The following is a 14250-nucleotide window of genomic DNA, read 5'->3' as shown; positions in this document are numbered from 1 at the left end:
TGCTTTTTTTTTACTTTCAGCATTTAATACATTTTATTTAGCTTGAATTTATTCCGATTTATTTCAGTTTACAAAAACAATAGTTAATAGCATTGCTGAAACGATTAATCACAATTAATCGTATACAAAATAAGTTTTCTATGCATAATGTGTGTGTGTGTGTGTTCTGTGTATATTTATGCATATACATTTTGAAAATATTTACATATATTTACAATTTATATTATAAATTTCATATAAAAGTAAAAAATTTCTGAAATATTTACATGCATGTGTGTATTTATATATGCATGCATTTTGAACTTGAAACTTGAGGCATTATAGTAATGGCTGTATGTATTTGTCACATTTCAGTTGCATGTATTGCATCATTGTATTAATTAGCCGGATAACCCGTAAAAAGGGGGAAAAAATAAATGGATGTCTCATTATTCCCAATCCCAACAAGAGTGGTCATGGGGGTTGAGTCCCTCAGGAGAGCAGCTGTACAGTCTTTACCCTTGACTTGTGTACTATTAGTTTGAGTCTTCATATTCAAGATCACTGTGCTTTTCTGCTTAAACATGAAAATGCCTCAAAGTCCGTCACTTGTGTTACTGTATATGTTTATTATTAGTGGGGCTTCACGCTGAGTCCTGAGTAAACCTGTACTTTTGCCCCTACTGGTCTCTCTGTGAGCCGGCTCAATCTATGTGATGTTATATGGGTTACACAACCGCACCTATTTATCTTTGCTCTATAAGGGGGATGTTATTCTGAGCTCTGCAGGAGTCTGATTATTTCAAGACTTTGTTCTTTGATGGAGGCAAAACTCTTTGTAGCTGGTCCATGCTGAACCTCAATGAAGAAATTGTTTATTTGTCCGAATTTTGCAATGAGAAAGTGAGTTAGAAGTTGATTTGCATCATGAAATGGTTACAAAACATAGAACACAGTTTTTGAGGTGGTAACACACATGCTGTGTTTTGTACATAATGAAAGACAATATATTGGCGTGTATTATTTTTCATTTTAAGGTGTAATTTATTTTGGACTTAATTTAAGACTTCTTATGGGTTGGAATGTGACGTAGATGTCGGATTCAAACTAGATTTTAAACGTTTTCACGAGATGTGACTTTTTCTGCCAATCAGAAGTGTTGATTGCGACTAATAATTTGCATGGTCTGAAAGAAGGGTTGCATTTGTTCCCTGGTGTCATGCTCGCAATAAAATGCTATGCAATATAGTAAAATAAAATATATATTTTTTGTTTTAAGTGATAACATATGATCCTATTGCAAATAATGTAAGCCAATAATAGCACATATTATTTTTATTTCTGTCTACTGTTTATTTCACTTTTCCAGAGATGTATAAAGTACCATAGACCCATACTTGAGTAAAAGTACAAGTGCTCTATCAAAAAAGTGACTTGAGTAGAAGTTGAAGTGCTCTTTAAGCACCACACTTAAGTAGAAGTACTAAAGTATTCAACATTTTTTGTACTTAAGTATTGCAAGTAGTCTATTTTAAAATTTACTACTCAAGTACTGAAAGTAAAAGTACAAGTTTTGTGTTATGTAGTTATTAAAGAAAGTAGTCAAAAGTTTGAACATATTGTTTTTACTATTTCAAATGATTAACCTAAAGGACAATCACAATTCCTTTTGACTGTAACTTTTTGTAAACAAAAAAACAGATTAAAGGGTTATTTCGCCCAATTTGCAAAATTATGTCATTAATAACTTACCCTCATGTTTTTTCAAACATGTAAGACCTCCGTTTATTTTGGAACACAGTTTAAGATATTTTAGATTTAGTCTGAGAGCTCTCAGTCCCTCCATTGAAGCTGTATGTATGGTATACTGTCCATGTCCAGAAAGGTAAGAAAAACATCTTCAAAGTAGTCCATGTGACATCAGAGGGTCAGTTAAATATAAAAAATAGCAAAAACTACGACTTTATTCAGCATTGTCTTCTCTTCCGTGTCTGTTGTTAGACAGTTCAAAACAAAGCAGTTTGTGATATCCTGTTTGCGAACGAATCATTCGATGTAACCGGATCTTTTTGAAACAGTTCACCAAATCGAACTGAATCGTTTTAAACTGTTCGCATCTCCAATACGCATTAATCCACAAATTACTTAAGCTGTTAATTTTTTTAATGTGGCTGACACTCACTCTGAGTTCAAACAAACCAATATCCCGGAGTAATTCATTTTCTCAAACAGTACACTAACTGAACTGCTGTGAAGAGAAAACTGAAGATGCACATCGAGCAGAGCCAGATAATGAACAAAAGACTGACTCGTTCACGAGTCAAGAACCGTTTACGAATTCGTGTCCGATTCAAGAACCGAGGAGCTGATGATACTGCGCATGTGTGATTCAGCGTGAAGCAAACCGACACACAGAGCGCTGGACCGAACTGATTCTTTTGGTGATTGATTCTGAACTGATTCTGTGCTAATGTTATGAGCGCAGGTAAACCGAAAGCTTGCAATCATCGCCAATGACGTCATTACGTCGAGCGCAAAAGAACCGGTGAACTGTTTTCTTCAACCGGTTTATAGAATCGAACTGTCCGAAAGAACTACTGGTGATCCGGAAACAGATGCAACCGGTGTTCTGTCGATTCACCTGTTCTTGACTCGTGAAAGAGTCATTATCTGTCTCGGCTCGGTGTTCATCTCTCTCTTCACAGCAGTTCAGTCAGCACGCGCAGTCTTCTTAATCGCTTGATTCGCTCTAGAGGTGTGCGATACCGCTAGATTTGGTATCGATCCGATACCAAGTAAATACAGGGCCAGTATTGCCGATGCCGATACCGATACCAATACCGATACTTTTTAATAATTAAGGTGGATGCGTCTTCAACCTAAATCTAAATGAATTTTCATGACTTTTAATTTGTTTTTGTGATTAGCATTTTGGGTTATTAATCAGTACTACAAAAGCTTGTGTTCAGAAACAACTTTTGGTTACTTCTGTTTTATTTAAATAAACAAAGTTACTTCTTTTCAGGATTTTTTTCTTAAAGTCACAAAGTTTTACTTCACAATGTAAAACAAATTCTCCTTATACAAAATTCCTGAAGCCGACATCTTCCACTATGGAAAGAGGCTGCGGGTCCTTCACAATCATTTCTGATAGGCGCCTTGTAATATCCACTGCTCTTGGAGAATTAGCTATTGATAAAATAATAAAAATAATTAAGTCTGGTGCACATCTAGGTGTAGTTTAAATATAGAAACTAGTATCCCTTTCACAGCGAACACAAAAAGGGTAGATCGGCCTGAAAATACAGCCATACAACACTCCTCTTTCTCTCCGCCTCTGACTGACTGCTGATAGAAATGCGCGGCTAAGTGGTGCGCACGCCTGACTGCCGGTGGTAGCGCTAGTGGTGAGTCACGTGACGGTACAACACAAGAGAGGGGGCGGAGAGCAGTATCGAGCACGAGCAGCACTCTTGAGAGCTTGCTCTGCTCTGTGACAGCAGCAGCATTTTGACAAACACGGCAAGGTCGCAAAACGAGAGAAACTGAAACTTAAGTATCGATATTTTCCCGTCGGTATCGATCAATACCGATACCAACGTTGGTATCGATATTATCGATATTAGTATCGATCTGCCCACCTCTAATTCGCTCAATGATGTGCCAGCTTCATCAAACCTGCCATCTACAGTTCTGGCAGTGGTAATGTGGGTAACGAGTAACGATGCAGCACATAACAAAAATAACGGAGTAAAAGTATTAAACTCATCGAAAATATGTACTGAAGTAAAAGTGGAAGTAGGGAAAAAAAATAATATTCTAATATTCTATATTTTATTTTAGCTAGTTACAAAGTCAGCAATTTACATAAAGCCGATATCATTAAAATTTTTATTGATATAAGAAATTTGAAATCATTCGACAATGGAATATAAAAAATACATGTGTAAAATAAACATACTTTGGATTACAAAGTATTTTTCACAAATAAATTAATATTTAATAGAAATATAATTAAAAAGGAAGTAAACACTGTAACCAACAAGAAACTCATTATTCTTGGAAGTTTGTGTGCATTGGGAAACATATTCATTTTCAAATAAAGCAAGGGTAACTAATTTTTCATACAGCACACAGTAAAAATGACATGAATATGACGAGCGAATGCATAAAGCGCAGCATAATTTGAAATCACAAGTTTATAGTTTAAAGCATTCAATTCACACAGACTGGCTGTCACACCGAAAACACGTGATCATGCTGGATAAAAATTAACACTTCACGATCTCACAGCTGGATTTGACGTTTGGCGACGAGTCTGAAATAGAGGGTTTCATGGCGCTCTCTCCCTCTTTCTCTCATGGCAGGACTAGTAACAGCCTCATCAAGTGTAATATCTGCTGGAGGCATGAAGGTCAGGATTAGGATGAATGGGTTTACCGTGGGCTTTTCTCATGTGGGCGAGCCACATCTTTGCTGTTTGGCAGCTACTGTACAGCTGAAGATTGACTTCCAGGACTGACTGTTTGGAGGAGATTTAGGCGTCCTCCACAACCGAAGGCTTTCATCTGCTCTCAGACAGGCTCTTCTCCTGCAATTACAGAGGATTCCTGCGTGCAATTGAGCACTGGCTTGTTTACCACATGGAAAGCGTATCGCGTTTGCCTCTAATGTGTCTCAGTGCATTATCTCTCAGTCACAGTGTTGTTCTATTAGTGCAGATTCAGGAGGAAAGTGTATTTCGTTTCTGCTCTTGTGGCTTGTACAGTTTCAGTGTCTCTGTCTGTGTTTTTCCAGGTCGCTCGCTATGATGTCATACAGCTGAGCTCACTGTGATTTAGCACGCTAGGATGGACTCATCTTTACAGTCACTCGTGTGTCATGGGTCATGTGATTTCTAGCACCCCTGGTTGAATGATGGGAATGCAGCCATATGATGTTACAATTATTTGTAATCCTTACACATCTACGTTAGATTTCCATGATAATACAGAAGTAAGTGCATCCTTGCTGACACCCTTCTTTCTGTGTTTGTGTACATTTTTTTTTTTCAGTTATAGTAATTTTAGAAATTTGTAATTAGAAATGTATGGAAGGCTGTTTCCAGCACTGAATAAATCCTGAACAGGTAATTGTGACTTTTTTAATCATGCAAATCAGATAAATAAAGATACATAGTGTTTTTGAAACTTGAATTTATTTCTCAGATTTGCAAGTTTATATCATGCAATTCTGACTTTATATCTTATATTGTTTATATCTCGCAACTATGAGAGGAAAAAAAATCAGAATTGTGAGAAAGTCACAATTACATATATATAGTGAAAATGGGCTTCCATAGAAATGACAAGTGAATGAAATAAATACATGCACATCTCATTAAATTAGAATGTCGAGAAAGTTAATTTATTTCAGTAATTCAACTCAAATTGTGAAACTTGTGTATTAAATAAATTCAGTGCACAGAGACTGAAGTATTTTAAGTCTTTGGTTCCTTTCATTGTGATGATCTTGGATCACATTTAACAAAACCCCACCAAATCACAATCTCAACAAATTAGAATACTTCATAAGACCAATAAAAACATTATTATTTGTTTTTTTTATGAATTGTTGGCCTTCTGGAAAGTATGTTCATTCATTGTACATGTACTCAATACTTGGTAGGGGCTCCTTTTGCTTGAATTACTGCCTCAATTCGGCATGGCATGGAGGTGATCAGTTTGTGGCACTGCTGAGGTGGTCTGGAAGCCCAGGTTTCTTTTACAGTCACAGTCAGCTCATCTACATTGTTTGGTCTCTTGTTTCTCATTTTCCTCTTGACAATAGCCCATAGATTCTCTCTGGGGTTCAGGTTTGGTGAGTTGCTGTCCAGTCACCAACTTTTGGTGCTTTTGGCAGTGTGGGCAGGTACCAAATCCTGCTGGAAAATGAAATTAGCGTCTTCAAAAAGCTGGTCAGCAGAAGGAAGCATGAAGTGCTCCAAGATTTCTTGGTAAATGGGTGCAGTGACTTTGGTTTCTAAAAAAACACAATGGACCAACACCAGCAGATGACATTGCACCCCAAATCATCACAGACTGTGGAAAACTTTACACTGGACTTTAAGCAACTTGGGCTATGACCTTCTCCAGCCTTCCTCCAGACTCTAGGACCTTGGTTTCCAAATGAAATACAAAACTTTTGATCTCATCTGAAAAGAGGACTTTGTACCAGTGGGCAACAGTCCAGTTCTTCTTCTCCTTAGCCCAGGTAAGACACCTCAGGAGTAGCTTAACAAGTCTAATACGACAACTGTTGCCAAATTGCTTGAACCATCTGTATGGCTTGACCTTAGCCTCAGTCCATTCCTTGTGAAGTTCACTCAAATTCTTAAATCGATTTTGATTGACAATCCTCACAAGGCTGCAGTTCTCTTGGTTGGTTGTGCATCTTTTTTCCTTCCACTCAACTTTCTGTTAACATGCTTGGATACAGCACTCTGTGAACAGCCAGCTTCTTTGCCATTGAATGTTTGTGGCTTACCCTCCTTGTGAAGGGAGTCAGTGATTGTCTTCTGGACAGCTGTCAGATCTGCAGTCTTCCCCATGATTGTGTAGCCTAGTGAACCAAACTGAGAGACCATTTTGAAGGCTCAGGAAACCTTTGCATGTGTTTTGAGTTGATTAGCTGATAGCCATGTCACTATATTCTAATTTGTTGAGAAGAACATAAATATACACATTATTCATCTACTTTTGTATTTCATTTCAGCTCCATTTAGTTAATTTAGTTTTAAATAAAATTTCCATTAAATTAATAGTTTTTTTTTTCAGTTATCAATAATGGCACTGTTCACAATGCAGCATAAATCAATCAGTAAATAAGTAATTATTTATTTGATATTGTCTGTGATTCAGAGATTTACCCTAGAAGGAGTATGCTGCCATTTTTCAGCCCTCAGTCATTTGAAACCATGGTTTGCCCACGAAGCTGTTTTTAAAGTCTGGACTCAGCCCAGCCACAATCAGCTGCCTTTTCCCTTAACGGAGAGTATTTGAAGTGAGCACTTACAGCTGTCTTTCTCCGAGCAATGACCCTATTCCTGAATGAATCCGTTGTGAGTTCAATCTGTGTTTGTTTTGGGCTGGATCTTGTGTTGGCCGTCCAGTGTCCTCTCCCACAGGCCGGGCCGGGCTGACGGTTATTGCTTGGTTCGTGTGGTGTGTGTTTTGTGGTGCATTTTGTTTGGCGTCAGCACTTTTGCATTGGTGTGCGATGAGCTCTCGTGTCTCTGATACCCATGACTCACTGAGATGGTCATCCAGCAAAATGAGCAGAGATGTGCGGTCAGATCTCTGCTGACTAGGCAGGCTTTTACTTTTCTTAGAGTATGTTTCTGAGATGATTACTTATAACATGCAGTGTAAGAGGTCATGTGACGTATATTATATTTTGAAAGGTTAAAGATTGTAGAATACCAAGGATAAGATACAATAGGAAGTACACAATGTGCAGTGTGCAGAGTTTGCATTAAACATCTAGTTCCTCTTCGAAGTGGTTTATTACAGGCGTTCCCACCCAAACTCACCCCAGTGCTCGAAAAACTCAAACAAACAGAGCTGTGTTTTTTAAAGCAGCACAGTGTCAAAGGCTTTACACTCTTCAGAAGGTCAGCCTATGCATGCTTTACTTACAGCCGCTCTATGCACATGAGGCTTGAATATTTTAACATCCAGAATATTGCAGACTTCACCAATAAATCCAAAATGTATGTTGTTTGTAATGTTCTGAAATTCTCCAGCCTTTGAGCTGATTTACAGTTACAAGCTATATTGGTTAATCATTGAGCTGTACGTGTTCCATGACATTACTTTCTGTTTCTGCTCCATACTTGCCCACGGAGGGGTGTGTGTGTGTGTGTGTGTGTGTGTGTGTGTGTGCGTATCACTGAGCTGACCAATACATGTGACATGGTTTACTGGCAGCCCTATTCACCAATGAGCTCACACTTCACACTACATATGGACTTCATTAGCACATCAATCTGTGTGTGTGTGTGTGATGTACAGACATTTGCTCCTTGAGTAGCTCGGTCCTCTTCATACACTAGCATGCAAATTACTTCAGACCCTTCAACCAGTGTTTGTTATTTAAATATAATTAATATAACATTATATTATTAATATTTTGAATTACCTTTTATTTATGTTTTATTTTTAATAATTGATTTATTCAGCATTTCTGATTCAAATTTTATTTTTGTATATCATTTTTATATTTGATTTCAACCTTATTTTAGTTACTGAAAATATTAGGTTTAGTTGGTAATAAACGTGTTGTATAGCAGCAACAGGATATGATGTCACACACCAGGGCTGTTAATAAATATTAAATATTTATTCAAAATGTTACCAAAATAACATCCACTCCACTTTCCACTAAATGAAAGATTATTTATCATTTCTTTTTAAAATTGAAAATTAATTTATTAAAACAATACAATTCATTCATGGGGACCTATGAAATCCTTTCTTTTTTTTTTTTTTTTTTTGAATTTTTCTGGTTTCCATTTTTTCTTTACTCCTTTTTTTTCCATGATTTTAAAATCATGAAATCTATACAATTTTGCATTAATCTATTAAAAGTTTAACAAAAATGACATGTTTAGGGCACTATGAAATGTTTTATTTTATTTTTCCCACCATATGTTTTATTGTAAAAAAAAAAAATATTTGTTTTAACATTTAATTATTTTAATTTCAGTTCACTAATCTTAACTAATGTGAACTAATAGAAAGTGTCACCACAATTTTAATAACATTTTAAACATGTATTCTAGATGCAAGGAAATGTTATTACATTTGACTTTATGGTTGCACCACATGACATTTCTGCAGTCATTAAATTGAAACTTTTCAGTAAACTTTGGTATAACGGTTTTCTAAAATTATACAAAACAAACATGAATACAGAGAGTTACATGACTTGGCAGTTGGTTGACTGTTGTGTGTGTGTGTGTGTGTGTGTTTGCACAGAGAAACCGGTGAACGCAGACCAGCAGGAGCGGACTCTTCTGAAAGGTGTGTTCAGCGTCAGGAAGGGAAAAACGCAGCTCCATAAATGGGCCGAGCGGCAGGTCATTCTGTGCGGGACGAGTCTCATCGTTGCCTCTGTCAAGGACAGCCTGACCGGCAAGATGCATATCCTCCCCCTGGTCGGTGGGAAGGTAGGTGTCCAACCACACACACACACACCCAGGGCTCTGAGAACAGATAACAGAGAGCAGATGCATCAACACAGCTGTGAGTGAATGAGGATGAGGAGGGAAGGGAGGGAGACACACAACAATCAGACCTTTCTCTCCAGTGTGTGTTAAAGGATCATTCTGGGTTGTTTTCCACTTTGCCATGCTGTTGATTACCACACACAATACTTTCAGCTCCGTATCATTTCAGCTTCAATCTAGATTAATACACTTCAAGTGGACGTCTAGCAGTTGTGATGGAGAAAGGAAATGCACTTGCATATAAGCTAAAAAAAAGCACTATACTACATTTCATTTTAATTGCAATTAACATGAAATCAAGTATCAAAGCATGTTACATTCAGTTCACACTTAAAGGAATAGAAATGTACATTACTCAACCAGAGTCAATAAAAGCTAGAGATTACAGTTTATGAAGTTTTAAATAAGGATATTTTTCATACACAAATGCATCGCTTTAGAAGGCCTTTATTAAGCTCATGGAGCCATGTGGAGCACTTTTTATGATATATGGATGCATTATTTTGTGGCTTCAAAACCTCAACCATCATTCATTGACATTATAAAGCTTGGAAAAGCCAGTATATTTATTTACTTAATTTTTTTGTATAATCAATCATGGGGTAATTCCCATTTTTGGTTGAACTATCCTTTTAAGACGTTTTTAACTTGCTTCAAGCCTTTATCCATAATATTGCTTTCTCCAGTGAAAAGGTCATCTGGTCTGAATCCAGAGAGAAATATGCACAGAAGCACGGTTTATGAAGCCAAAACAGTTCTAAACAAAATACATTATATGGACAAAAGTATTGGCACACCCCCTTCTAATGAACTGATTTGACTACTTGAGTAATTTCCATAAGTGCAGATCTTAATGTTAAAGCATATAATGATATTCTAGGGAATTTTACGGCAAAAGTTTGGACAGGACACTTTTCTATTCCAACATGACAATGACTCTGTGTATAAAGCAAGGTTCAAAAAGAAATGATTGATTCAGTCAGTGTGGAAGAACCTCTGGTGTGACTTTAAATGAAGACCAAACACCAATGCACGTACTGGACAAAAATATTGTGAAACCCACAGACACTGTGGCAACAAAGATGGAATCATAATTCATGCATTCAGAAATTGTATTTCTGACTTTGATGCAACAGTTTTGGAAGTGTCTAAAAAGACTGTACCCATGTGTACAAGTCATTGGTGTCCCAAAATTTTTCTCCGTTCATAGAGTATGTGTGTGGATTTTAATTTGAGAGGACAACAGAGGACGGACTTTTTCATTGGAAGTGGACTCAAAAACAGTCATAAGGGCAAAAATCCTTCGTTAGGATCGGACAATATTTGGCCGAGATGCAACTATTTGAATATCTGGAATTCTAAGGGTGTAAAAATTTAAGAAAATCGCCTTAAAAGTTTTCCAAATGAAGTCAAGTGCAATGCATATTACCAATAAAAAATTAAGTTTTATTATAATTACATTAGTACATTTACAAAATATCTTTATTGAACAAGATCTTTATTTAATATCCTAATGATTTTTGGTATAAAAGGAAAATCAATAACTTTGACCCATGTAATATATCGTTGGCTGTTGCTACATATATACCCCAGCGACTTAAGACTGGATTTGTGCTCCAGGGTCACATTTTATCAATGGTTTGAAGTTAAAATTACAACATCTTGATGGATTTGATTCTTCCAAACACTCAGCTTTTCACTTCACAAGAAGTTAACTGATGGATGGAGTCACTTTAAAGCGTATGATTTGCATAATATCTGAGTCAACAAATAGAAGGAGATTTGAAGAAGAGCTAAAAGGTTTTTCAAAGCATGTAGTGTCTCCAGGTGAAACCTTGCTTTCTGGTCTCAGGTGGAGGAGGTGAAGCGGAGGCAGCACTGTCTGATGTTCAGCTCCGCCGGACCACAGGCTCAGACCTACTACGTTAACTTTGACACACTGGCAGACTACCAGCGCTGGCATCGGCAGGCTTCTAAAGTGAGTGAATGTGCTTTATCTAATCTAGACATGCATTAAAATTTCATTAGCAGACCCACGGTGATTCAACAGGTGATCTGTGTTTTCTCTTCTTTCATTTTTGCAATAAAAACCCCTTCACAAACTGTACGTGTTTGTATTTTCCATCCCCGGCGCCTGCAATGAAAAGCTTCGCTGAAACAGCTGTCTGTGTTTTGAACACGCACATTTATTGTCCTGAACTTGTATGTTTGCTTTTTTGTTTCTCTGTTGGTCCTCATTTGTCTTAATCACCTAATTAATCTCTCTGGAGTCTAATGAGGTCTGACCATCTCTGAATAATGCAGAACATGTTCTGGACAGTTGTGTGCGAGGGTGATCCTGCGCTAAAGGGCTGTTTGAGGTGGCATGATAGATGAGAAAGAAAGTGTGTGTGTGTGTGTGTTTGATGTGTCTAATGTGCGTCGCCACAGCCGTTGTGCTGAGAGGTCTGATTGACTTCAGAATAAAAGAGCCTTTCAGTTCAGTTCAAGTCATTGTTGACTAAATATTGCTGAAATAAAACCTAAATACTGCATGAAAAACCTAAACCTAAAACCTAGGTTTGAGTTGAGTTTAAGCTAAAGCTAAAATAATAAAATAAAGGCAAATAAAATATATTTTTTATAAATACACAAATATAGTAAACACATAACAAAATTGCTAAAACCCGACAATATAAAAATAAAATCTAAATCAAAACATAATTTATAAAAAAGAATAGTATATATATAATGAAATAAAAGTGGGACACGTCAGACAGGCAATTATTATTGTTTGTTTATTTAATATTGTATCGTACAAAAGTTATGATTTAGTAAATCTTAATAAAACATGAATAACAAAAGTGTTTTTATTACTATTATTATTTACAAATATTATGCATTTTTAGTTTGCTTATGGTAATATTAGTAATATTTTATAAAATAATATAATATAACATTAATTTTCAATTTTAAGTAAAGTTGCTTTCCCTGTAACCCTTTTTTATTAATAATAACAGAAATGAATAAAGATTATCTGTATCATATTAGACTTTATTTCATTATAATCCTAAGGCATTTTGACTGAAAAATGATGTCACCGCTGAGATCCTCAGCAACTTTCAAAGCAATGTTTTTTGCAGCTTAACAATTAGGGCTGTCACTTTTGAGAGAAATCCGATTCGAAAATAAAAAACAAACGGTCTAATCATAGACTGTAAAAAATGTGCTACACATGGCATTTTAAAAACTGGATATTTTATTTATAGTTCGATTTACAGATATTTCACATCATGTTTGAATGCATATTCGAATATCGAATAAAAAGTGACAGCCCTATTAACAATCTGATTAGATGGGAGCACATTTTAATAAAGCTGATATTTCTTGGTGAAAAAAATATTGTAATTCTTATTAAAACCTGACATGAAATAACAGTAAAAAAATGGTTTATTGAACTGATAGACTAACTAATTAAATAAATGCATCTTTGCCATAACATTGGTTGTCTTTTACCATTGGTCCAAGCAATAAAGCATTCAAGCCAAGGCCTTGCAGTAAACTGATTTTCCCATGGTTAGGCTTAGCTTCATGCTTAGCCTTTTTTTTTTATATATATTAGCCCTGATCGAAGCATAAGGGTGTGTAAAGAGCGGGACGTTGATGAGCTGTGTGTTTCGTAGGTGGTGTCTCAGACCATCAGTCTGGTGGATTTGTCCTGCTACAGTCTGGAGGACGTGCCTGAGTATCTCTTCTACTGCCAGGACGTCACACACCTCAACCTACGACACAACTTTATGAGTCTGGACGGCCCTGGAGGACTCATCAACTTCAGCAGGTGAATTCAGCATTAAATACGAACTTTATGCTTACTATATTACTGTTCAGTGATGGTTTGTCTGCTGTATGTAAATTGTGGATGGAAAGAGCTAATGTTTTCCTGGTTGGTGCACTTTAGAAAAACCTTTCTTGAATGCTCTTTGCATAATCACGGACTTGTGCATCAAATTAGGCAGTAGTTTCTCGCTGTGCTGCTGTACACACAGACTCGATGTAAATGCTAGAAGAGCTGTTTATTCTGTACATGCACTTACTGTATGTCAATGACAGCCGCTTCTGAGCAAACACAAGCAATAAGAGCATCACTAAATGGGAGCTTACAGAAGAGATGATGTATCGCGTGTTAATCATCAACTATGATTAGAGTTGTTTAAAATGGTTTGGTTATCATTAGATGACAAGACAGCAGGCCATATGTATTTCTCAATTGTCCCTAATTAAATCTTATATATATATATATATATATATATATATATATATATATATATATATATATATATATATATATATATTGTGGTGGGGTGAAGAAGAACACAACACGAGGATGCAGTTAAGTTTCCCGAAGGGTGGATTTTATTAAAAGGGCGTGGTGTGCGGTGGTTTGGTTCTCGGTGCTCGGCTTCCTCTTTGATTGGTGAGCTGGTGCGGTGTGGGTCCGTGCTCTCCCGTGTGCGGCGGGGCTGGTGGTCACACACTGCTCTCTGCAGAAACAATAGAACAAGGGGGTTAGTCGAGTCTTGTGGAGACATCTCTTACCTCTGCGTTCGTTTGCTGGGTCTATGTAACCAGAGCTTGATGGGGCGCAGGTGTGGCAGCTCAGCCCGTGACAAGCAGGTGCAGGTGTGACTCGTGCTGCCCCCCCCCCCCCCCCCCAAGCATATTCCTGTTCCTGTGGAGAAGCGGAGAGATTGGGGGAGGGCGGGGAGTTGACCCTGACAGATCTGCAAAAGCTGCCCATATCTGGGAGAGTCCGTCGGCGTTTACATTGGCCATCCCCGCTCTGTTTTGCACGGAAGTCCTTGAGTGCGAGGAACCACTGCATCACCATGGCATTTTCTCTCCTTGGCCCGGGCCATCCACTGCAGGGGGGCGTGGTCAGTTATGAGGGTGAAGTGGCGGCCGAGGAGGTAATACCTGAGCTCCAGGACTGCCCACTTGATGGCCAATGCTTCCTTCTCCACCGT

The 14250-nt window shown here is 37.3% G+C and overlaps 1 protein-coding gene across 1 annotated transcript in view; it reads left to right on the top strand.

Moving 5' to 3' along the window:
* LOC127962003 (PH domain leucine-rich repeat-containing protein phosphatase 2-like) overlaps positions 1-14250 on the top strand; it is a 59774-nt gene that overhangs the window by 18454 nt on the left and 27070 nt on the right. Inside the window, exons 4-6 of the mRNA XM_052561398.1 lie at positions 8997-9187; positions 11100-11225; positions 12910-13064. Coding sequence (XP_052417358.1) covers positions 8997-9187; positions 11100-11225; positions 12910-13064 — 472 coding nt within the window. The remainder of the gene's footprint in view (positions 1-8996; positions 9188-11099; positions 11226-12909; positions 13065-14250) is intronic.

The sequence above is a fragment of the Carassius gibelio genome, chromosome B7 (assembly GCF_023724105.1).
Source record: "Carassius gibelio isolate Cgi1373 ecotype wild population from Czech Republic chromosome B7, carGib1.2-hapl.c, whole genome shotgun sequence".
In the NCBI taxonomy this organism is placed as follows: domain Eukaryota; kingdom Metazoa; phylum Chordata; class Actinopteri; order Cypriniformes; family Cyprinidae; genus Carassius; species Carassius gibelio.
Note: the sequence above shows the minus strand (reverse complement) of the source record. Positions and strands in the feature narration are given on the sequence as shown.